This window comes from Phocoena phocoena, chromosome 18 (genome assembly GCF_963924675.1).
Source record: "Phocoena phocoena chromosome 18, mPhoPho1.1, whole genome shotgun sequence".
NCBI classification, from domain to species: Eukaryota; Metazoa; Chordata; class Mammalia; order Artiodactyla; family Phocoenidae; genus Phocoena; species Phocoena phocoena.
The window spans coordinates 71,022,937-71,049,544 of NC_089236.1; the positions used below are offsets into that span (position 1 = coordinate 71,022,937).

The 26,608-nt window shown below is 37.9% G+C and overlaps 1 protein-coding gene across 2 annotated transcripts in view; it reads right to left on the reverse strand.

The window, feature by feature from the left end:
- Positions 1–26,608, reverse strand: part of NALCN (sodium leak channel, non-selective) — a 277,231-nt gene that overhangs the window by 240,765 nt on the left and 9,858 nt on the right. For both annotated transcript variants that reach the window (XM_065895809.1, XM_065895808.1), the window contains exons 3-6: positions 24,671–24,754; positions 23,171–23,310; positions 22,954–23,082; positions 11,692–11,846 (exon numbers count right to left, since the gene is read on the reverse strand). In XM_065895809.1, coding sequence (XP_065751881.1) covers positions 11,692–11,846; positions 22,954–23,082; positions 23,171–23,310; positions 24,671–24,754 — 508 coding nt within the window. The remainder of the gene's footprint in view (positions 1–11,691; positions 11,847–22,953; positions 23,083–23,170; positions 23,311–24,670; positions 24,755–26,608) is intronic.

The window sequence follows — 26,608 nt, forward strand, 5'->3', positions numbered from 1 at the left end:
GTAGAGAATTATCAAAGATTAAAGTAAGCACTTTTGGTTGAATTCTAGTACCCTAGTTTTCTCTTCTACATGTGTTTTCATAAAAATCAGTAAATAATTCCAGTAGCAATGCAAAACATAAAGATTAATGCAGGGGAAATGACCCTTTGGTGCTTTTTCATGAAGTATTATAAATCTCAATTACATAATTTACAGATTAGTCTTTACTGTGTCTTTTTTGCAACTGCAATAAAAATGTACATTCTGTAATAAATCATAGTTATAGATACAGAATAATTTTCTATTCATTTGTAAAGTTTTCATCTGATATCACATACAGCCACATGAAATATGTTTTAACATCATTTAAATCTGAGGAATCAATTTTTAGCAGCAGCATCAAGGCAGTTCAATTTACATTCTATTATGATCTGAATAAAAGTAATTTCCTTTCACCACATTTTATGTCATTTAATGTCAGATGTAATAAGAGACCAATTATAAAAATAATAGCATGCCAGTAGACAAAAACATAGGAAGGAATTTTAAAGTAAAGCAAATCCTAAAACTGAAACATTAGACTGTGTAGGTGGATTCACTGTCAATCCTCCTACAGGAAAATACAGGGGTAATTCCAAGCACCGAACACCACCAGGGATGAAAATAACCACTGATGTTATTTCTCATCAATATTTAATAAACCTGATTTATGACTCACACAGGGAGCTGAGTTTATATCTTGTAGCCAATACTACCCAAAGTTAAATGAGGAAAATACCACAAAAGTAAGTAACAGCTAAAATATATTACCCCTTGGAGAAAAATGCTAGTCCCAAGTTTCAGTTTCCATAGTAGCCTTCTTCAGAAGTGACTTGGGAGTATCTGTATAAGAATCTAGCAGGCTGCAGTCTACTCTAATTTTTTCATTTTATTGAAAGGCCCAATTAATTTATTGTTGCCAGAAAAAAATTTACAAAAATTATAAGTCATCCCTTAAGTTTGTATTTGCATTCAAGACTCACATTTGGACTTCTGTGACGCTGATGATCTGTGGTTTTTCTACCTCATATTTTTAGGAGGGCTTTTTAAATTTTGTTTGTTTGTTTTTTTGCGGTACGCGGGCCTCTCACTGTTGTGGCCTCTCCTGTTGCGGAGCACAGGCTCCGGACATGCAGGCCCAGCGGCCATGGCTCACGGGCCCAGCCACTCCGCAGGATGTGGGATCTTCCCGGACCGGGGCACGAACCCCTGTTCCCTGCATCGGCAGGCGGACTCTCAACCACTGCGCCACCAGGGAAGCCCTAGGAGGGCTTTTTTATTTTAAGAAGAGCTTTATGGTTTTTATTATTTTTTTATGAAGAGGACAAATAAGTTAAATATTCTTTACTAATATGTCTAATAAAGAAATTAACTAATATGCATTTTCAAAATCAACTTAAATAAAACTGTTGGTTAATTTGCAGTATTTAGAAGGCAAAATTAACAGCTGCCAAATAGTGAGTCATGGGTATGAAATGTATAGGGTGGGGAACATAGTCAATAACTATGTAATATCTTTGTCTGGTGACAAATGGTAACTCGATTTATCGCGGTGATTATTTTGAAACATATAGAAATATTGCATCACTATGTTGTATAACAGGAACTAACATAGTGTTGTAGGGCAATTATACTTCAAAAACCAACCAACCAACCAACAAACTCATAGCAGACGAGACCAGATTTGTGGTTACCAAAGGCAGGGGTAGAGGGAGAGAGAATTGGATGAAGGTGGTCAAAAGGTATAAATTTCTACTTATAAGGTAAATAAGTACTACGGGTAAATATAATGAACACTACTGTATGTTATATATGAAAGTTGTTAAGAGGGTAAATCCTAGGAGCTCTCATCACAAGAAAAAAAAGCAAATTTAAATACTCATATCTCAGAAAGAGAAAGTTAAGTTCAAATACACAGGAGAAGTTGACGCATGTAGGTGTAGATTACAAATAGTAAATAGATGTATCACAGTAGAATTTTGAATTTAGTTCAAATAAGTATGAACCTGACTGCAATGTACCAGATAACATATTTTGTTACTTTCAAAGTTTTCTCCCACATCTCTAGTCAATGTGCCTACAATCTCACTTTGTATCAAAAGCATATTTACTCATTTTTGCTATTGCCTCTAATCCTTGACCAAATGTCCATAGCTCGGTAAGTATCTCGTAAAACTGCATGGCTGCCCAGGTATATTCTTTTTGTTTGTTTTTTGTTTTGTTTTTAAATTTTTTATCTTATATTGGAGTATAGTTGATTAACAATGTTGTGTTAGTTTCAGGTATACAGCAAAGTGATTCAGTTATACATACACGTGTATAGATATCTGTTCTTTTTCAAATTCTTTCCCCATTTAGGTTATTACAGAGAATTGAGCAGAGTTCCCCGTGCTATACAGTAGGTCCTTGTGGGTTATCTATTTTAAATATAGCAGTGTGTACATGTCAATCCCAAACTCCCAATCCATCTCTCCCTCCATTCTTATCGATTGTTTATTATGTATCTGGCATCAGGCAAAAGGTTTTCCATCCCTTGTGTTTTTTAATTCTCAAAATAAATCCATAAGGTATCATTATTCCCAATTGGTAAGTGACAAGAAAGAGATGAGAAAGAATTGATTCGCCCACAGTCACACACACAGGCCACAGTTGGGAGCCAAGGCCTACTGCATTCTTCCCATCTGGTAACCATAAGTTCATTCTCTAAATCTGTGAGTCTGTTTCTGTTTTGTAAATAAGTTCCTTTTGTTTTTTGTAGATTCCACATATGATATTTGTCTTTCTCTTCTGCCTTACTTCACTTAGTATGATAATCTCCGGGTATATTCTTTTTACGTTGAAATTCGTCCACATAATGAACACAGATCACACACCAACTCCCTTGCAAGGGGCTAGATTCAAAGGCAGAGACCAGCCCCGAGTGGCCCTCGGTTTGCAGTGGACATGACCCTTCTTCACACTCATCCCTGTGTCCTCAAGACTTCAGGATGAGAAGGCAGGATGTCTGGTGGATTATTACATTGGAGAACATGTCTCCTCTCCCACCATCATGAGACTCTACAATGGACCAGCCATCCTGACAAGCCACAGGGAATGGCGGTCACTCTTGGCTGACCTCACAGATAAGGCAGAGTTTGCAGACAGAAAACACAGGCTTTGACCTTGGCACACGGGGCAGTAGGCCTTGGCTCCCAACTGTGGCCTGTGTGTGTGACTGTGGGCGAATCAATTCTTTCTCATCTCTTTCTTGTCACTTACCAATTGGGAATAATGATACCTTATGGATTTATTTTGAGAATTAAAAAACACAAGGGATGGAAAACCTTTTGCCTGATGCCAGATACATAATAAACAATCGATAAATGATAGCAGTAGTTGTCATAAGTAATGACAGTAATTATAATAATAAAGACTGTCTGCTGGACAATGAGTCACCACAAGAACATGGTGTTTGTTATTTCCTGGCTTTACCTTTGATTACGGTATAGCTAGAATAAGGAAAATAGTCCACTATATACGGTCCATGTAGCATTAAAAGCATGTATAATTTGTGTGTGTGTGTGTGTGTGTGTGTGGTATGCGGGCCTCTCACTGCCGTGGCCTCTCCCGTTGCGGAGCACAGGCTCTGGATGCGCAGGCTCAGTGGCCATGGCTCACGGGCCCAGCCGCTCCGCGGCATGTGGGATTTTCCCGGACCGGGGCACGAACCCGTGTCCCCTGCATCGGCAGGCGGACTCTCAACTACTGTGCCACCAGGGAAGCTCGCATGTATAATTTAAATGTCTTTTTGATTAGCTATCTTCCAAATGCCCTGTTTATAGATTGATCTTACTTATGGGCTTCCTTTTTCTGATATAAATTGTTTCAATCAGGTTTAGTTCATTCTGACATTTTAAAAATTGAGCTTCTCTTTTTTGTTCTTATGATTCTGAAGGCAAACAACCAAAAAATGCCTGATAGCTATTTATTTCCTAAGCGACCTCCCAGGGTGAATTTTATCATTAAATGACATTCATTGGATTGTTCTATCAAAAGGAAACATGTTTTGTTTTTTACCTGACTGTACAATGAATGGAGAGTTAAAAACCACCACCTGAATAGCTTTGTATTCATCTTCTGTACCCAATTTCTTACCCTCTTTTGAAATATCATGACAAGAAAATTGCCAGTTTCTTGGGCTGTGATTTCCTTCCCACATGTGATGGATTGTGTTGCTGCTTTTTGTTCTAACTGGCACATCACATCTGTTTGCATAGTTGTCCTCTCCACCAGCATTTTACCAAAGGTGAGTGACGCTAACCTCCTACTACAAAATTAAGAATACAGCTAAGCTTTGCAAGGTATTTCTTGAGTTTCCTTCTGAATTAAACACTGATCTGAAATGTAAAAAGGTCTGAGGGAGACAGTAAGTTATAGGGTGAGTCTGCGAATCATGAGGAGGGAGTTTAGCCCCGACTGGTGTGGAGTTCTCTGGAATTCTGACCAGTCTGGCTCTGATGCTCAGTTTCTCCACCTGGAGAACTGTGTCAGTGAGCCACGGGACTGCCTCATCTTTTCCAGCTCAAAGCTCCTCTAATTCCACGTTTAGTGCCGTCACAGAAAACGGCAGTGTCTCGGGTGGTACGTCCTGCATGTTGATGAGCGTGTGGTAAGACACAGGAAGAGACAGGCTGCAAGGGGCGTAAAGACTCAGAAAGCGGAAGTAGACACATTTTCTAAATAGACTAAGTGGATACGATTTGTTTGGTTTTACCTCTACAGCATGGGTTTTTTGGGTGTCCTCTGTCCCCAGACCTTTACACTGCATGCTTACTACCTACATCCACACACACTCGCTTCAATCACAGAATCTGAGTGTCTGCTAAACAGATTCTGTGATCTTCAAATATGTCCTTTCAATAACGTCTATTCCTCAGTAGGCCTGGACCGTGGGGGTGCGGGGTGTCTCAGGTGCACAGGCTAACGTCTTAGAGCGGTGTGTGCATTGAGGTCCTGAAGAATGAGCCACAGGAAAGGCTCCCCTGAAACGATGATGCAGAGGTCTGTAAATGGAAGAGAGGGACAGAGAAGCAGCCAGCATCTCAGTCACCCTTTGACCCAGGGATTTAGGGGAGGACAGAAGACTGAGCTTCCACTGAGTGCTGGAAGCAGTCCAGGAAGCGGGCAGTCGTGGCTTCTTCTCAGTGCCCTGCCAGATGCCCTGCTTAGGGCTGTGGAAGGAGCATCTGTTGAAAGGCTGCTAAAGACACATGTGGCTTGAATCTGGGGGCCACAAGTTCAAATGCATAGGGCTAAATAAAATTACATATCCGAGCCTTAATGAAACTGTAAAAATTCCACGGTGCAGGCTAAATAGGGATAAGAGACAGGTAAAACACCGGAGTGAGGATAATTTTCAGAGTGGCAAGAGAGGAATAATTGATTAACAAAGACTAAACACCACCAGAATGTAAAGTGGTGCAGCCACTATGGAAAACACTTATGGTTCCTCAAAAAACTAAAAATAGAGTTGCCATATGATCCAGCAATCCCACTCCAGGGCATATATCTGGACAAAACTCTAATTCAAAAAGATACATGCACCCCGATGCTCATAGGAGCACTATTCACAATATCCAGGACATGGAAGCAACCTAAGTGTCCATCAACAGAGGAATGGATACAGAGATGTGGTATATATATACAATGGAATATTACTCAGCCATAAAAAAGAATGAAATAATGCCATTTGCAGCAACATGGATGGACCTAGAGATTATCATATTAAGTGAAGTAAATCAGAAAGACAAATACCGTATGATATCACTTATATGTGGAATCTAAAATATGACACAAATGAACTTATCCACAATGCAGAAACAGATTCACAGACAGAGAAAACAGACTTGTGGCTGCCAAGTGGGAGGGATGGATTGGGAGTTTGGGATTAGCAGATACAAACTATTATATATAGAATGGATAAACAACAAGGGCCTACTGTAGAGCACAGGGAACTATATCCAATATCCTGTGATAAACCATAATGGAAAAAACCTGAAAAAGAATGTATATATATGTATAACTGAATCACTTTGCTATACAGCAGAAATTACCACAACATTGTAAATCAACTACACTTCAATAAAATAAATTTTTAAAAAAGACTAAACCACCCCAAATATTGGCCCTCTATACACTGATTAGAATGAAGTAAAATTTGAGATATTAGTTAATGGCAGAATAATGCAAAGTCAAGAACACCTTTTTCCCGTCCCCTCCACTCTTCTCCTTTGCTGTAAGATCCTGAACAACCTGAGGGACAAACTGGCTCAAAGAAAAGGGAATAATATCAAACATCGAGGTGCTAATCTGAAAGCATCTATATCCTGCCCTTCTTTGTTAAAGTGGTCACTTATTCTCAAGTAACAGTGATATATTCCTATTTTGCCACCGTATCTCTAATTTCTAGCTCATCGTGTGTCTGTGCTGTGCCAGACACTATTCTATGTGTAGTTTCTCAGTTGCTTCTGACAACCCTGTAAGGTAGGTCTATCACTCACCCATTTCACAGATGAGGAAATCGAGGCAAGAGAGGTTCATTACTTTCCCAAGGTCACCACGCTAGTATACAGTACAGCCATGATCCAAACCCCAAGGCCGTTATTTTAAGTTTGAATTTTTTCTAAAGTCGTTTTTGACTTTGTAATGCATTTTCATGGCAAGTATCCTTATGCCTCCATTGCTGGATTCATATATTGTATAAAATGATACTTGTTTTTTACTGCTAAGTATAAACATCCACATCATCACCCTACCTCCCCTGTTGATCTTGTCCTCTGTTCCACACAATCACAGTTTGTAATATTTACACTATAGTCTGTAAATCCTACAGTTGTATTAGCTTTGTTCTTACAGTGAATACATACTAAAGACCAGGCCCATGACCAGTTATTCTTGATTGGCTGAATGGCTTCAAGAAGACTTCATGTAAAATGAAGTCTCGGAATTCTTGCCTCTTCAAAAATAATCAAAAAGGGTTTGACACATTCTTTCCCTAAGGACCCTGGAAGCATTGTGACGTTATATCTGAGAGCTGAATATTGACATGAAGTTTCAGGCCCCTCTGATGGTCCGCCTTAGAACTGACTTGATCTTTCCTTTTTTTTTCAAGATACCCAATGGATGCTTTCTTTAGCTTTGAATTCTAGCATCTTTACTAAGATAGGCCTAAGTGTTGACTGTTCTCTGTCAATTTACTGAGTCAGTTTGTACCCTTTTAATGTGTATATTTAAGTCTTCTTTTTCTGCAATTCTTTTTTTTTTTTTTTTTTTTTTGCGATACGCGGGCCTCTCACTGCTGTGGCCTCTCCCGTTGTGGAGCACAGGCTCCGGACGCACAGGCTCAGCGGCCATGGCTCACGGGCCCAGCCGCTGCCGCGGCATGTGGGATCTTCCCGGACCGGGGCACGAACCCACGTCCCCTGCATTGGCAGGCGGACTCCCAACCACTGCGCCACCAGGGAAGCCCCTCTGCAATTCTTTTGAGCTATATATATCTTGAGTATTTTTTTTTTCCATTTTAAATATACTGAAAGGCACATTTTTATAGAAATGGTCCTGATTCTTTTTTATTATCCTTCACCTTTGACATTGATTTTGACAGCACCAGATATTTGTCCTGTTTCACGTAGGGAAGGGTGAAGTTATGCTGTGGGGTGGAAGTGAAGATTTTCACAAGTTGGGTGTGTATCGGTGTTGCTTCAGTGGTTCACACTCTGCATGCACGCTAGAATCACCCGGAGAACTTTTTAGAGCCATCTGTGCCTTCAGTCACTGTAAGGTTTCGATTTAATTGGCCTGAGAATGATGCTTGAGAATCGGTGAGGTCATCGTAAGGTAGAGCCAGATTTGCAAAGCTGGAGTCTTTCCCTCATCCTAGTCCATGCTGATCAGCCGTCTTGGGGTGCCCACAGCTCTCTCTCTCCCAGCTGCCTGCAGAATAAGGGCCTCTCCTCTGTGATGCCACATGGAATTCCAGAAAACTCCTACCGTCAGCTACACAGTGATGCCCTGACTCGAAGAGAGGACTATTCTGCTTCTGTGGGAACACTGGTCATTTTATTTCATTTTACTTTTATTTTCTATAATTTAATTTTTATTGTTGAATTTTTAAACTGAATGAACGATGAACACTGGTTGTTGTAGAACGCCAGTCTTCTTTCGGCTCTGAGGTCCTCAGTAGCCAGTCTTTTCGGGAAGTTTTCTGTTAGACACCTGGCCCTCTGATATTGGGGTTTACAGTTATAAACTTTTCAGAGTCCTTAAATATGGAAACTGCATTTCTGTTTCTCAGTATCCTTAATGTTTGAATGATTTTAGAGACGAAAAGGTCTCTTTACTCCGCAATCTTACAATAGGGGCTCTTTATAATTTTTTCTACCTAATGACTCTGGCTCTTAATACAGTTTTAAAAATTGAGTTTTTCAACATCATCAATATTAAATTTTAATGAGACATGAAGCTAATATAAATAAAATTTTATAAATGCTTGAAATTCAATGTATTGCATGATAATTTGGACTAGTAAGAAAAGGAAACATGCTCCTTTTAAATTAATCATGATTACTTATATAGAGAGTACACTGGGCAAATTTAAATACACAATTAGGTACCTAATTATGTTCTAAATTTAGCTGCATGCAGAAAGAGATGATCACATATGCCTAATAAAATTAATTTCCTCATTTTGGTGAAACATTGTCTTTTGTTTCCATAAGAACTTTCAAAATAATCTAAAACACTAGTTTGTGTATCTACATAGATACATAATATCAGGAAATAGTTACCAATTTCAATCTAAACTATAGTGACCATGTTAACATTTTTTGATTATAGTTCAAAGCCAACATTTTCATTATCTAACCATTAGTGCTACAATGATGCTGAATTCAATCATCGTCTGAGAAAAAGAAGCAAATAGACCAAATTAAGCTTGTATAGAAAAGGAAGTCATGAGGAAGAATGAACACTGCCAACAAAAGCAGACGAAATCAGGGAAAAGAACAATGAGAAAACAACTTAATTCTCTATTATGGCTCTACATCCTAATACAAATATGACGTGTCACCTACGAATTCAAAAGGGCACATACTTTGGTCCATTAGTAAATATTTATAAAGGGTTTCCTACCAAGCAGGCATTGCTCCAGGCCCTGGAGACATGAAGATAAAAAGATGTGCTTCCTGTTTTCCAGGAGCTTAAATCCTTGGGAGATCAATGTGCAAATAAACAGTAGAGCTACAGTAAGATTACTGCCTTTGTGGGAGCTTACCACCCTCCAGGGCAATTCCCTCCTACAACTGGGCTTCTTAAGCCCACATGCTTTAGAAGGAGACTTCCTTGCTCAAAGAGATATTGTCCCCTACATTAGTTGAAGCTACTGTAAGTCACAGTGAAAAAAAAGATAAATCCACTTTAATATAATGCAGCAGTTGGAGTTTAGGCACAACTGCTGCATTTAAAATGGTCAGGGGGAGATTTGATTTAGCAACATGATTTTAAAGGCTTGGAGATTTCTAGTGCAAGGACAGCCTAATTCTTGAATGCTGGCCACTCTCCATACAAGACATGGGCACACTCAGCCCCTAAAAGAAAGAGCAACAGGCTCTCACCAGTCATGCATTCTAGTCCTGCCCTAGCTTGGAGCTTGCTCCGAGCAGGTTACTAAATCTATAATGTATCTCATCTCCCACACCACACCTGTGATTTCCTGCTCATGCCTGAAAGTCACTGGCATAATCTTTGCACTTTTGAGACAGGGGGAAGGATGTAAGATTGGTTCCAAAGCCAGGGAAGTATAAGAGAGACAGCAAATTAAAATGCTTTACCTCTGTTGGCTTCTAAATTTTTATGAACCAGAAAACTGTATCATTGGCCAAAAGAAGAATGCCCATCTAACTATCAATACAATGCTGGAGATTTACTATGAGAGCATACTAAATATATAAGAATAAAATTTAGGGATTTATTTTCAAAATGCACTCTTTAAAAATACCAACTATTTATGTTTCTTTCAGCCCAATTTCAGTATTATATTCAGTCCAAAGGCTGTAGCCTTGTGGTTTAGTTCATATATCTAGAACATATTCCTCACTCAGTGCAAGATCTTCACATGTTCTTTCTGAAATTCAAACACTTATCCCAGAGTTCATTATGCCATCCTGCATAACACTATCCAGGAGCTGCTACGACCGAAGGCCAGGGTGGGAATAGGATTTATCAGCCACTCTGTCTGATGTGTGAAGGTGGATGGGCTGGGTTTGAACCAGTTTCCCTCCTGGGTAGACAGGGGTGATGCACTCTTTCCTGGCTATGAGATCCCCATTGTACAGCTGGCCCATTAAAAAGTGAAATCACACCAAAAGACAGATTAAAAATAAGGAGATTTGGCTTCCAAAAGAGCACAGCCACCATCCCGTTACACACTGAAAGACTTTCCTCTTACGACCTGGGTAAAAGTGTCTAGAACTCTCTTAAATGTACCTGGGCCTTAAAACTTCAAGAAAAAATTAAATTTTTTCAAATGACTCCAACAATTCTGCTATGGATTGAATGTTTACGTCCACTCCCTCAGCCCCTGCCATTCATATACTGAAGCTCTAACCCCTCAATGTGATGGCATTAGGAGGTGGGGCCTTTAAAAGTTGATTTGGTTTAGACCAGGTTGTGAGGCGTGGGGTTCTCATGATGGGATTAGTGTCCTTATAAGAAGAGACCAGAGAGCTTTCTCTCCCTCTCTCCCCACTCTCTCTCTTTCTCTTCCCCCCAACCCATCCCATAAGCACACAGAGAGAAGACAGTCATCTGCAAGCCAGGGAGAGGGGTAACCAGACCTAACCATGGTGCCTCCTGATCTCAGACTTCCAGCCTTCAGACTGGTAAGAAGTAAATTTCTGTTGTTATGCCACCCGGTCTATGATATTTTGTTATGGCTGCCTGAGCTGACTGAGACAAATTCTCAGAGCATAAAATAATTGTTTAGAATCCCATGTTTTTTTGCTTCAATCGTGAAAGATGTGCAACTTGCATGGAATTGTAACAAATGCAATGATACCAGCTAAATGGCAGATGCCAAGTTCTTTCTTTACTGTGTGCGACGGCACGTTTCAGGACTTAATAGGACAAGTCACAAATCAATGTACACGTTTGGCATATCATATTCACATACAAGCATTTCCCATACCTCTGTTATATAGTTGATGCACATTCATTAAGTATTTCATTAGCTGTATCCTGTTCCAGAATTACTTTTCGGCTCTCACGCACTCCTCAATGTCTAGTATTCCAGTTACTTAAGACTTACCTTGCCTACTAGTTAAATGTGGAAGGAAACCAAGTCTTGTTGACTCAAGGGGTTCTTTGAGTCCACAACCCTGAACCTTACTCAACAGACAAATAGTTTTAAATGCTATAATTAAGAATTGAGAGATATTTAAGTCTATACAGACACTGCTGAATATACAGACACAGACTGTATGTTATAGACTATAAGGGAGAATATATGAAAACTTACAGTTGTGTTTCTTAAAAACTACAGCCAGTCTGAACATAAAATATCAATTATACAACTATTTTCTCCATTTCATAAACATTGTAAAATAGAAACTGAAAAGGTGTTTTATCAGTAAGACAGACCTATCTCATTAAAGCCACTGTAGCCCAGCTCTTGCCTGCTAAGTCCCAGATCTTCAAGGTCCATGCATTTAAATCCTGGGGGGCACTGGTAGCCTTCTTCCAGCTCTGGTGAGCAGTGTGTATCTGGGATAGCTAAACTATTCCAGGTTACATTTCTGCAAACAACACAGAAAAGGATCAGACAATTTCAACAAGTGTAAGTGTTGATTAAAATGCATAATGTAATCATTTTTCATTAGTAACTGCTGTATATGGACACAGACTTAAGATTCCTGATTCATGAATGGTATTCATAACATTAATGCCATGAGCATTCTCAAACGATACCTGATTCATCCACACAGAAGCTCTTTATAAGAACATTATCGTCATGACGGTTTTTGTCATGGAAGACCAAGACTCAGAAAAAGCAAAGGAAGGAATTTTTCTGTAGATTTGCAAGGAATGTTAACTTGTCTGGAGACTCCTTGTTATCCACAAATCCTTCTCCTACTATGGGCACAAATGTTACTTCACTTCTAAGCAACAATAAATGATGAGAATCACTCTCCATATAGTACAAAAGTACTATAAGTCTCATAAGTGATACTTGGCCTTCTTCTGGGTTGTCAGATGTTCAGTTTAGAAAAAAAACCAGATAAATAAAGTGAGACTGAAGGAATTAAAGATATCACATTGGAAAGAGAGAGATTATGGGCTGATTTAGTGATAGCTCCAGGAGTATTACAGGTTTTTATTTATTTATTTATTTTTTAGGTAGTTGGTGATATAATTACTTTTCATCTTTCTGGAGGACACACTGGACATTAAGTTGATGTGAAAGGATTTAGACGTGTAATGGCTTTCTTGGTAGTGAGTACAGGTAACCACTGGAAAGGTGATTGTGGAATCTCATTCTGGGAGCTTAAAATGGGCCCCAAATAGCTGCTATCTGAGATGACTGACATGGCTTGTGTAGGGGCCAAAGTTTAAGCTAGATGATTCCACAAACCTTACAAACCCATGACTTTATTATAGTCATGTCCCACTACATCAATGTTTCCAGGCATTTTCTAAATGGGGACCAACCTTAGGACTGTCTCAGTCTCCTCTGCTTATGGCCAAATTGAGGCAGATGTGTTGGGTCACATTGCTTTTTTAAATATCTTCTTATATTCAATTGGCCACTTCCCCTTATATAACATGTTTTCTCTAGAGTATGATGCCTAACTCTCCACGATCCCTTAGCTGCTTGAGGCCACCATGCCCATGTGCACACACACACAATCTCCTACAAAGACATACACAATTTTACAGTCTTAACGCACACACATGCACACAATCCCTGGTAATACACTGCCCAGTTCCATCTCAGTCAAAACAAACTTCTATGTTTACTCCTTCAGGGTTCTGCTCTTTGTTAGCAGCAAGTGAGCTAATTTGTCAATACATCTCAGGGAATGTTTAAATAATTGTCATATTTTAAGCTGGTCCTTTGGACCCCACATGCAAAAGGAAAGGCTCTGCTTGTGGAAATCACCACTTGGTTGTGTCAGAAAGATATGATTTTAGGCACACACGTCACTTATTTCCCCTCCTTTTACATTCTTACACGCAGGCCAAATGATGCATCTTCGCTTAAGTCTAGCCTGACTCTATGTTCTTGAGTTTGTACCCACACATCAGAACAAAGTGGGAAGGGGACTGGGCTTCAGAGTTTCAGAGGAAGGCTTTCTGGGTTGGTTCTAAGCTCTGCCATTGACTGGCTGTGTGACTTGAATAATTTTAAATGTTTCTAAGCTCGGTTTCCTCATCTGTGAAACAGGGAGAGAAGCTTGCGTGAGCTTTAAGTAAAATAAACCAAGTAATACATTCATCACAGCACCTAGCATGTTTCAAGCACTCAATAAATGCTTACTATAAATGATTATTAGTCATTACAATAATGAACTGTAACATAAATCCTGGCATGTGAAAACACAACAATAAAGGAGTCTCAAAAGAATAGAAGGAATTTTGGTACGTGACCCTGAAAGCATTTTGTTCACAGAATTGTGCCGCTGAAAGAAACCTTATAGATGACCTAGTTCTTAATTCGTGAGGAAGGTAAGGCGAAGTGCTGGAAGGGGAAAGTGTACTAGCCCATCAAAATCAGTAACTTTTTTTCACTTCCAATACTTTAAAAAGACAACAGCAGCGAATATCCGACAAAAACACTCTGTCTACACAAAACAGTTTCAAAAAACATCATCTTTCAGTTATTTGGATAACTGGACTCTGGCGCCAGTCTGCTGGGTGTGAATTCCGGCTCAGCCCTTACTACATGTGTGACTTCACCAGTTTGTGCCTCAGTTTCCTCATCTCTATGATGGTGGGAAAATACTTCCTTCGAGGAGCTGTGGGGAAAATGTTACGTCTGTAAAATACTTAAAACAGGCACTTGGTAGACAATAAGTGCTAGGTGTGACCTATTCTAATTTATAGTTTGAAGTTTGTACATTCCCTAGATTGAACCCCTAGCCCTGGCATGGACAGCCTCAGTTTCCACATTTCAAAAATGGGGACGGCAATTATACCTACCTTGTGTGGGGGGGTCTTAATGATTAAATGTGGTAATGTACCACTCTCAGAATAGCACTGGAAATAAGTTAATCACTCAATAATTGTTAACTATTTTGATCATCTTCATTAACTTATAAATATTAGGGTATTTTTCCTCTTTGATTCCCCTTGTTTTTTCTTTCATACTAGTACTGATTCCCATTTGAAGCACAACCCTCACCAGCACAGATAGTATTTTGAAATCTTTTGGCTTCAGAGGCAGCAGATTTGAAACACGTTATTTTTGCCAACATCAAGCTCTTAGAGGATGCTTATTAGAGACATATTTATTAGATGATTAATTGCTCTGGAACTTACATATCTAAAACCACATGATAAATATCCTTTCTAAAAACTGAGATGAACATGATGAGTTTCAGAATATCTACTGGTTATTTATCTTAGTTTCATTTTCTCAGTTAACAAGAATCTTGTAGATTTTATTTTTATTTGTTACTGTTAATTACTTCCTCATTCATTTTCCCTCAGATAGTCAGGATAGAACAAGAGGCTCTCTGGAATTAGGGGGGGTGAAATTCTTTTTTCTTTTTTTTTTTTTGAATTTTTGAATTTTATTTTTTTGTACAGCAGGTTCTTATTAGTTATCTATTTTATACATATTAGTGTATATATATCAATCCCTATCTCCCAATTCATCCCACCACCACCTCCCCCCACCCCCGCCACTTTCAGGGGGCTGAAATTCTCGCTCCAACCAGCCATATCCTAAATAGAGACAATGATTCTCCCAGTCATAATAAATATCCATTCATGCTTAAGTGGGAATCAATACTTTCTTACTCACAGCCCCCTAAAGACATTCACGTTCTCACCTCCAGAACCTGTGAATATATTATCTTACCTGGCAAAAAGGAATTAAGGTACAGATGTGAACAAGGCTAAAACTCTTGAGTTGGGGAGATCATCCTGGATTACTTAAGTGGGCCCCACCTAATCGCACAAGTTCTTCAATGTGGAAAGCCTTTTCCGGTTGTGGTTAGGGAACTGTGCCTGTGTGGAAAGGAAGGCTCAGAGAGACGCAACGCGGCTGGCTTTGAAGATGCTAGTTCTGTCCATAGGTCTCAGGTCATTCTCCTTTTCCATCTCCTCCTCCTGTAATTCACCTTCAGTACTGAGTTGCTCTGAGCTTGGTCCTTGGCTTTCATGATGCTCTCTCCCTATGCAATTAAGTCCACTTTCATAGTTTCAATTCTCTACCATCTTAGATGCCATTTTAGCGTCCCAGAGCTACATGTCCAACGGCCTGTTAGATCTCTCCACTTTGCTACACCACAAGCACCTCCAACTCTATGGACCCCATACTAAACTCAGACCCTTTGCCAATGTTCCCTCTCATCACAAGCAGCACCAGAGCACCACCATCCAAAGTGTTGAGCGATCCGGATATCTTGGAATCACCTGGATACCTTATTCTCCTGTCACCCTTATAACTAATCATCATGTTCCCTAAATATCCTCCAAAATATCTTTTGGGTTCATTCAACTCTCCATGTCCACCTCTACCTGCACCAGAATCCGGCCTCCTAACTGGTCATTCTGCAGCCTCTCTCAGCCCTTCTTATCCATTTGTCACAGAGCATGTAGAGAGGCTTTTCATAATCACTGTCCTACATTGTGTCGGTCAGTGACAAATCTTTAATATGATCTACAAGACCGTGAAGGACCTGGCTCCTGCTCCTCCAAGTGTCCTAGCATCCAACCACGTTTGTCTTCCCCCAGCTCTCCATGAGCTCCATCTACTGCAGAACCTTCTCCCCTGCTTGGAAATCTCTCCTCCCATCTTTGCTTCGTTAGTCCCATTTTTTAAGCCTTCAGGGCCCAGCCTGAATGTCACCTTCTCAGGGGAGCCACCCTAAGTCACTCAGACTGGGTTAGGTTTCCCTATTAGAAATTCTCAAAGCACCCACGCTTTTCATTTCTGGCACTTGGGACCCGTGTCACTCATGTTTGTGTGGTCAACTCTTCATTGGATTCTTCCCAACTCGACTATTGCCCAGTGTAACTTTCAATTTCATATAGCTCCTGACACAGTCTAAATTTATAGGCTAAATTTATTTGTGACCTTGGATAGACTGTGTTGTCCAGATCTTTGGTCCACATCAGTCTAGATGTTGCCATGAAAGTGTTTTTTAGATGTGATTAACATTTAAATCTGTAGACTTTAAGTAAAGCAGAAGACCCTCTATAATGTGGGTGGGCCTCATCCTATTAGTGGAAGGCCTTAAGAGAGAAGTCTCCAAAGAGGAAAGAATTTTATCTCCAGACTGCCTTTGGACTCAGGACTTCAATATCAACTCCAGCTGGAATTTCCAGCTCGCTGGCCTGCTCTGAAGATTTTGGTCTTGCTGGTCTCCACAATCACATGAGCCAACTGCTTAAATAAATCTCTTTTTCTCTCTATATGTGTACACCCTACTGACTCTATTTCTCTCTGCTTAAGAGAGTTAACCCTAGAAATGAATTCCAGAAACGGAATGCTTGTTCTGCTATAGTCATGGCATGCTGGTGCGGCTTCTATCCCAGGGAAAAGCAGGCTGGTCTGGCTGAACTTGATGTAGTATGATACTACATATGATGTCTACAAAGGCAGCTACAGTCAACACTCTTTGCCAGGGGCTGGATCGGCAGGCTCTTCATTTCACATTCACGCAGTATGTTCCGAAGTGGCAGCGCATCCTCTGAGAACTCGGCCCTCAAACAGGCAGCCTTAACCACTTACTCATACAGCCCATTTAGAACTTGCCTCCTAAGCATGCGCTTCTCAAAACCAAACAGGAATTAAAGGTTTTACTCAAATACTCTGGAGACACACATGCTGAAGATCACCTCACATATTGACAGAATTACAGTAAATATTTAAAAGCACAGAAATCAGTGTCAAGGAGATCTGATTTTAAACCTTGCTTCTGGCACTTCCAAGCTGTTTCATCTTAGACATCTTCTTTAAGGAAATTGAGCTTCAATTTCCTTCTCTGTAATAAGGAATGTAAAAGTAGAACACAACTTACCAGATTGTTACGAGTATTAAATGAGAAAATAACAGATATCAGTTGTTCAGTGAAGGTTATTTCCACTAACAATAAATAGGAGTCATATATTAATAATTATATTAACTAGTTACTATAATTATTAACATATTAATTACAATATAATAATTATAAATTAGCATTGCATAGGATTATAATATATAATAAATATATTATTAATCATATTAATAATAAAATCTGTATTATTACATTATCCTCTTTTGGGGAAGTAAACATAAGATCAAAAGAAGTGCTATAGTGTAATTGACCAAAATAAATTACTCAGTTTCTTTTAGACCCTTTTCAAACTGTAGGATTTTCTTTTTTTATCCTGAAGACTCTCACGAATGCTTTTGCTCTTTTGGTGAAAATCACACAGGTATTAACTTTTCATATGGGAGTTTAGTTGATTCTCAAATATTTTCTTTTTTTTTTTTTTTTTGGCCATGCCACACGGCTTGTGGGATCTCAGTTCCCTGACCAGGGATTGAACCTGGGCCATGGCAGTGAAAGCCCAGAATCCTAACCAGTAGGCCACCAAGGAACTCCCTCAGATGTTTTCTTATATTTAATTTTAAACCATTATCATCATATGAAAGGTTAATCTAACTAGTGGCTCAAGTGGTCTGCATCTTTGAGATGTATTGCACAGCCAATTTAAAAGCGATATATGGAGTAATACAAATCTATTGCATGTCACTATTTTACAGATTCAGAGGAGACTGAACCCCCTGGAATATAACATCAACATAGAGATAGAAACCAGGTGTAAGATGGTCTTAATTTTCTCTACGACATATATTATGAAGAGTTTATGGTTACGGATGTGGGTCTGTATGTGAAATAGGTTTATGAATGTGGGATTATAATATCGCAGAGGTTGGTTAAATGGCGGCACAAGCATGGGCTGGGAGTTCAAATCCCAGCTCTCTCGTTTACCATGTGGACACATTATTTAACCTCTTTGAGGCTGTGTCTTCATCTGCAAAATGGGGGAAATAATCCTTTCAGATTGTTCTAAAAAGTAGTTACAAGCAAAATATCTGAGACATAATAGGTGCTCCACAATCATTGCTATTAATTGATTTAGAAATCTACATATATCATCAGAGTACTTTCATTTCTTAAATATTAAAGAAAATGTTTCCAATATCCAAACTTGTTCTTATATCTCCCACTTGGCAGATATCTCAGCCTGAACCCTGTAAGTTAAATAGTCTTTTTTCATCTTTTCAAAAGAAGTTTAAATATTAATCAAGAAGACTTCACAGACCTTTGCATGAATTTGAGGCACTTATGATTTTACATATTCTACAAAATCCTCTCTTGATAAATCCACGGAAATTAAAAATTAATATTCTAAGTCCCATGTTTCTATTTTTAATTCTTCTGACCTCTCCATTTTTAAAAAACCTCGTTATGTTGTGAACGGAATTTATAAGACAATCATTCATTTATTTTATAAGTACCCTAAAGGGAAAACTTAAAAATTTTTTATTTGGACCAGCAATAGAAAACTGCCCCAAATCTGGCTTTATATTGTCTCTGGTCTAAGTCTTAGTGATATTTTATAAAATACCACTAAGTCCTAAAAACTGCGGTTGGGTAGGGTAACCATAAAATGTATTGTCCATACTGAGGCTCTCCTGAGATCACAAAGGAAGTTATTAGTAATTACTCTGCAGCAACAGGGATACACCAGGATTGTCCTGGGTGCCTGTGACGTGTGGTCCCCTACCTCTGGGTCTTAAAGCTGATGGTCCAGTCATTACAAATATTCACCCAGACTCGTGGTTGAATCCTCTCTCCACATAGTAAACTTTTATGAACTTAACATTTACATTTCCTTACCTTAAAGCTTTTCTAATTATCTCAATCTTGGGGATGAGATGTCATTATTTGATACTAAGCTATGAATAAATTTCTCTCCTTTCTCAGGAATGATAATCAGGTGTCAGGTAAATCTTCACCTTTTCTATTTCACCTACCAGCTCCTTTTTACATGTTCCTCTTTTAGCTTCAGGGAGATTTCTGCCAGCACGTTTGGCATTTTGCAACACCTGTTTCTGCCACAGGCCACTGCCCTCCTCAGCTCTCTTTAGGATATGAACTGCCTTGCTTAGTCAAATCCCATTACTTCTTCCATAATTGCCTTAGGTCACAATTCATTACCAGAGAAGAAGCTAAAGCTTTACTAGTAATGCTACAGAGGACACAGCTGAGATGCCCTTCTATCTGCTTTATAAGAAATCAGCTCCATTCAAAAGCAAAATTCCATGTATTGAATTCCTTCCTTATTTATCCTGTTTGCTTCACAGATTAAACATAATCAGTTCTGGAGGTCAGCCGTGAAACCTAGGACATACAGGTTTCTGAACAGGCGCATCTCTGCCTGAAAGCCCTCCCGTTATTAGGCTACAGTGCATGCAAATTAAGCAGAGGTTGGAACAATTGTTAAAGGACGATGATGAAGAGAAATGAGGTCATGACAGCAACTGGCAACACTTATCTCTGGAAACACAACCATCATACCAAAGCTTAATATCTGACTCAGAGATGTTTATGAGAAATTCCTAGTTAAGAAGCAACAAAAGGAAAGAAAAAAGTTGGGAAATTCTTTTAAATGGGGATTTTTGTATGTTTCATTCTGACTTTGGACACTGTTTGAGTCTCTAAAAAGAAAGCAAATTAATGTCTGGGCTGGAACTAACGGTAAAACTGTACTGACGGTTTTTCTGCTAATGAGCGAGACTTTAAAACTCAGTTAACACTGAACTGAAAATATAAAAGAAAAATGGTGGAAATGATTGGTCCTTGAAATAAGTCATCAAACTTATGAAAATTGTTTTCATCAGTAACACTGCTCATAAAACCATGTGGCCAATTATGTATTTTCTTCTCAAATAGTAAATTAAGAATCACATAAAGAGAAGGCAAAATCCATGTGTGTTTACATAGCCATTGGGCAGATTTTACAAATATAAGAAAGAGAAAACGCAGACATCTCCCTATAACTGCTATGTCTCGAGTAACTGAAAAGTCTGCCAACACGTATGAAATTCTTCCCAGTGCACTCCTTTTTTTTAGGATAACGTAATGAGCTGGAGCTAATAGAATATGAGAGGTCTTTTAACATTTTTTTCAGACACTCATTTTTGAGAACAGAGTACAGCATGGAGCTGGCTAAGAGGACTTACTGAATGATTCAAAGGCCATGAGTTCAGATGACACTCGTACCTGTCTGCCCTATTTGTATTATATTTTCTGTGTCAAAGTTAAGTTTGCAGCATGATGCCTGATCTCCTAGCTGGGTTAACAAGTTTGAGAATTCTTGCCTTTCAACTTGGTTTTTAATAAAATGGGAACTCTAAACCAGCCTCCTAAACTCACTGCGGTTAGAACACAGCTGCTTCCTTACCCAGAAGCTTTCTCTTTTCTTCACTTCTACGTCTATTGTCTCTGCCCACACGATATTTTTCCACCCTCATATTCATTCATGGAACAATCTAGACATATTCTACAGCCCACATACATTAAGAAAAAAAAAAAAAACTACCTACAGGTTTCCTTCCACGCATTTCTTCCCTCACCCACACAAGTCAACTCCCTTACTCACCACTTCCTTCAACTTTCCTATCCTGTGTTTGTACTAATTCACTGCTATCCAAAGCTTTTAACGTTGCTTTTCTATTTTTTAACAATTTCTCCTTTGTCACTTTTAGCAACTTGCTTTTCTTCCTCTGTTCTTTTTTTATTTCCTCTTCTTTATCAATTTGTCATAAAGTTGTCATTATCTGTCTAAATATAACACATTATTAACCATGCCGTCAATAAATAGTTACTAAGTACTTACTCTGTGCTAGGATACTAGGTACTGACCACAGGGAAATGAATCTTATCGACCCTTTCCCAAATGTATCCTTAAGGACCTCACAGTGTAATGAGGAAAATAGGGGAAAAAATAGCTGTGAGTGCCAGAGTGCTAATTCTAGCAAGATGGACTATGTTAAATTTAGCTCCTTCCACTACAAACAGCTAGATCTGTTGGATAAACACTAACATTTAAAAATGCATATCTGGGCTTAGAAGAAAGAAAAAATACATTCCAAAATGGCAACATGTAAGAGGAAACTAAAAATTAGAGGAAGGGAAATACATGAGTTGACTAAACGGTGGTCTCAATGGGGACTAAGTACCCAGCAGCCATGAGCTTGGGTTTCAATGCCTACAAGAAGCAGAAGACAGGGTCCTAAGCCCATGTGAGTCTGGGAGCAGGAAATGGGACTCCCAGGCATACAGACATATTATAATTTAAACGAGCTCCAGAGCGTGACATTGGTGAAGGGATCGTCAAACAGGTCAACCAGGCACAGTAGAGATTATAGTTACAGACCCAAATATAGACAGGGAATTAGTAAATGAGAAACGTAGCGTTAAATTCTGTGAGTAATGACACACAATAAATAGTGCGGGGAAAACTGCCTTACCATATGATGAAAATCAGTTGTAGTAAGGTATACGTGACATTCAGTATATTGCAATATTAAAAAGAACAGCTTGATAAATTCTGACATATGCACAGAACCACACTCAAGAAAATGAACATACTGACTAATCCCAAAGGTTTTCTAGTGCCCCTTGGTCATCCCTTTCTCCTACCCTAACCCTTATTCCCAGGCAACCAATGATTTCCTTTATATCATCATTGACAAGCTTGCATTTTCTAGAATTTTATATACATAGAACCACAGAATATGTACTCTTTTTCATCTAGTTTCATCTACTCAATGTAATTATCTTGAGACACAAGATGTTATGTATATCAATATCTCATACTTCTTTTATTGCTAAATAGTAGTCATTACATGGATATACCACAATTTGTTAATCCATTTACCTGTTGATGGAAATTTGGGGTGTTACCAAAGTGGGCTATTACACATAAAGCCTTTGTATGTATAAGCATACATAAGTCTATGTATAAGTCTTCGTATGGACATAAGTTTTCATTTCTCTTGGTTAAGCCCCAGGAATAAATGAATGGGATATATGGTAGATGTCTGTTTAATTTTTAAGAAACTGCCCGACTGTTTTTCAAAGTAGTTATACCATTTTCCATTCCCACCTTATTTAAATAAGATATGAAAATATCCTGACGGTATTATGTTCCCACGCTGAGGAAACTTTCTAAATGTACACTTTGAATTCGCTGAATCTACTTTCCCACAGGGTTACATTTTTCAGTCTGGCTTGTCTTGAGTATTTGTCTTAAACATTTGCACAAAACAATTTTGAAGCAGAGAATACAGAACATAGAGGGCACATAAATACTTTTTAAAAAATTGAGACAGAGGTTTTTCTCATGAGAACTGCAGAAAAGTCCTTATGAATCACCTAGATAAAAGTGGGAAGCAGCAGCACAGCACAGGGGGATCAACTCGGTGCTTTGTGATGACCTAGAGGGGTGGGATAGGGAGGGTGGGAGGGAGGCTCAAGAGGGAGGGGATACAGGGACACATGTGTGCATATGGCTGATTCACTTTGGTGTACAACAGAAACTAACACAGTATTGTGAAGCAATTATACTCCAATAAAGATCTATTTTTTTAAAAATGCAGTTAGTAGATAAACTTACCCTGGTTTTGTGTCATTTACTACACAGTGATAGGTAAATGTCCCAAACATCTGAACTCCTAAAATTCCATAAAGAAGTAGAAAGAAAAGGAGGAAAATGGAAACACTCCATATTTGTTCTCCTGATCGCCTAGGGGGAAAAAATAGGTAAAGTAGGTAAAACTTACCCCAAAAAATCATAAACCTATCCCCTTAACTTACGTAAAAGCAGTGCTTACTTCAAAATATTTGTAATTCTGGTCCTTGGTAGTTCAAATCGGAAATAAATCCGGAATGCCCGGATCATAATTAGTGGCCGTGGGATCCGTAACATGCCCCAAGGGGACATCTGATCAACTATATCAGCGATTTCAAATACCTGCAAATTCAGAGGTGAACAAACAATTCAGACTTTCGCTTAGCAATGCTTGTAGTCAGGACTATACAGACAGCATCAGAGGTTCATCCTGTGCCCTGCATTATCTTCCACCGAAATCAACTTTCTTTGGAGTACATTTTGAAGCTATAGCTTTCTTAAGAGAAACAAATACATAAACTAATGAAAGTGTCATTAATCTTGTTCATTTCCTGTATAATCCATCAAGGCACAGTTTTTATTACAAAGTGCCAACGTAGAATACAGAATAAGCATGCTAAGCCTTCCTCACTAATAATGGTCTTTGGTGGAACTTTTTGAGTATCTAGAACACAAAGTAATGGCGAAAGGGTTAAAAATACTATGAAAAAGATGAAAAAGAATTCCATTTACCAGTAGAGGCAAGATGATAATTAGGAAATGTTTGTCAATCATACAATAGTTATTAAATGGAAAAGAACATATTTAAAATGTAGGATGAAATTAATTATTGGAGAGGTGAGCTTTATAAGAATAAGGACAGCTTATCAATAAGCACCATGATGAGTTTGCAGGATGCACTATGAATTTATTTTATTCTGATTTTTTTTAAATGAAGAATACAGTAACTTCAGTTGAATTAAATGCAGAATCAAGCCTGAATGAATGCATGGGAATGAATTCTACTGGTTTTCAATAAAATCTGTCCTTCAGGCCTTTTTAATCTATGTTCCCCATTTCTCATAGTAAGGTGTTTTCTATTAGCAATACAGCATTTTATGTTAACAAATATTTATCCCAATGTATTTATATTATTTTAGCTATTTTTAGTGAGAATTCAGTCACATAAAGGACTGGAATTTTAATTTTTAAATTCAAATTTTTATTCTACAAATACAGAAACCTCACTCCATGTTCTTTCCATTATTTCAATGAATATATTTCTAACATCTGCTTAATAAGAAATAATCTCATATGGTACTAATTTTTATTTCTGATTGAGAAATAATCCAAAAATGTGACTGACAATGATTAAAATGTTAGGCTTTTTAAAACCAATAAACATTAAACAAATCATGTTTTGGGAAATTACACAATCACATGGTCTTTGGTGGAACTTTTTGAGTATCTAGAACACAAAGTAATGGCGAAAGGGTTAAAAATACTATGAAAAAGATGAAAACGAATTCCATTTACCAGTAGAGGCAAGATGATAATTAGGAAATGTTTGTCAATCATACAATAGTTATTAAATGGAAAAGAACACATTTAATATGCAGGATGAAATATATATATACTCTTTAATATATCTATTTAGATTTTCAATGTAAAATCATGCCCATTTTGGAAAATACCCCCTTGTAATTTAAAAGTGTTTAATTACCTGTAACACCAATGAAACCCAAAGGCAAAAGACCATAAATCCATCAAAAACACACCAGCGATCTTTCACATAGGAACTATCCCCCTAAAAATAAATTTCACATGGGTTATCAGACAAAATGAATAATTTCAAAAAACATCTGTGGAGGGAATAATCAAGTGTTAATTCAGTATAAGCTATCTATAATTTTTGTATCATAACTGAGCAGACTTTCCAAAGGAACACTTTTAGCATTTTAAATGGTATTATATATGAGGAAAATAATTTATAAAACACAAGTAACTGCAGAACTTTGCATGTAAAATTTTAAATTAGTGCAAAGGTAAAACATCACTATTTTTTCTCTTAGCCACACAGAGTCCACCACATAAGGAACCAGAGGCCATCCTACTTAATAGGCTGCTTAGGTCCTAAAACCGCCTCTTCCTATAAGAACCAAGGTTAGTCCTTCACTGGTCATTGAGCACACAGTGGTCAGTGAAGGACTTTAAATCTCTGGGAACAACCATCATTAGTGGAAAATTAGCCAGGAATTCATGTTGAACTGAATTAGAAGTGAAGATGAAGAAACCTGCCTTCATTTTCAAAATAAACATATAGCGACTTAAGTTTAATTGGAATTTTAAATGTAAAAGAAAGATAAGGAAGACATACTACTTTCATTTTTTACTTGTGAGTCTACTCTGACATTAGAATGCATTATTTTATAAAATGTTTTTAAATGTTAACTTTTTAAACATGTAAATATATAGTATATTATGTTGATAAGTGTTACACAGAAAAATTAAAGTATATATTTTCAAATTGACTTTTAGTAAACAAATGTGTTCTTTACTTGTATGTTGAGCAAAAAGTGAGAGAAAAATATCACTTGATCTTTATTTGAAGAACTAGGCATAATTGTGATTGCTTAAAAAATGTAAAAAATTCAAAAACTGAAAACTGAAATTTTATGGGGCTCAGCAGAGAACTATTTTAAAATAGTAACAATTAAAAGTAAATATTAGGCAAGAAAGAGAATAATTACAGATCACTGGGTACACAGGCACCCAAATAGAATGAGCTTATACAATATTTTTTCCCGAACACTATTACTATTTTATTCCTATTTTGCATTAAAAAATGTTGCATGTAGTATTACTACAATTAACCTCTATTGTTGCTCATAATTTGCTTTAGTAACAAATTATGTTCAATTAGATACAGGGTAAGAGCTTCTCATTATATTGAGGTTTATTTAAAATATAAAAAGTGAGGATAAATAGTGGTATTTCCCTGGGAGGGGAACAGAATGGCAAGAACCAAAGGCGGAAGAGAGACATAATTTTCACAGAATATCCATACATGTGTCTTTTGACTAATGGTCATGTGTTACATATTTTAAAATAGATTTTCAATATTAAATTTTTTAAAAGTTGAAAATTTTAGCTTTAACAAAAATCACTTTGTCAGTTGGTGCAAATAAAGTCAAATTTGAAAAACTTGGGCCTCACAAATTCACAACGTAAAGTTATCAGTAACAGAGTTGGCTGAATTTTTGTTTTTTATTTACTACATAAATTTGTCTGCTAAAGAAACTGATGTTGCAAAGCTGCCCTGGAGTATAATTTGAACTACATAAAAGCATTATTTTAAATCATTTAGGGTCCCAAATAAAACAAAAGCATAAAAACACATTCGAATTTCAAATGACCTCATATTATGAAAACTGGCTTAGCAAAAACTACTACTGTATAACGTAGAAAACTATTTCTGAATTACAAAGTCATTTGAGTTGCATTATCTGGAATGTTTTCTGCTTTAGATGTTCCAGAAATTCACAGTGGCATCTGGCTGTCCCCAGTAAGAACCACCACATACTAGATGGCACATAATGGTCAACTAAAACTGGCTTCTTTTTACTTGTCTGGTATAATACGTGAAATAATCCGCTGAGCA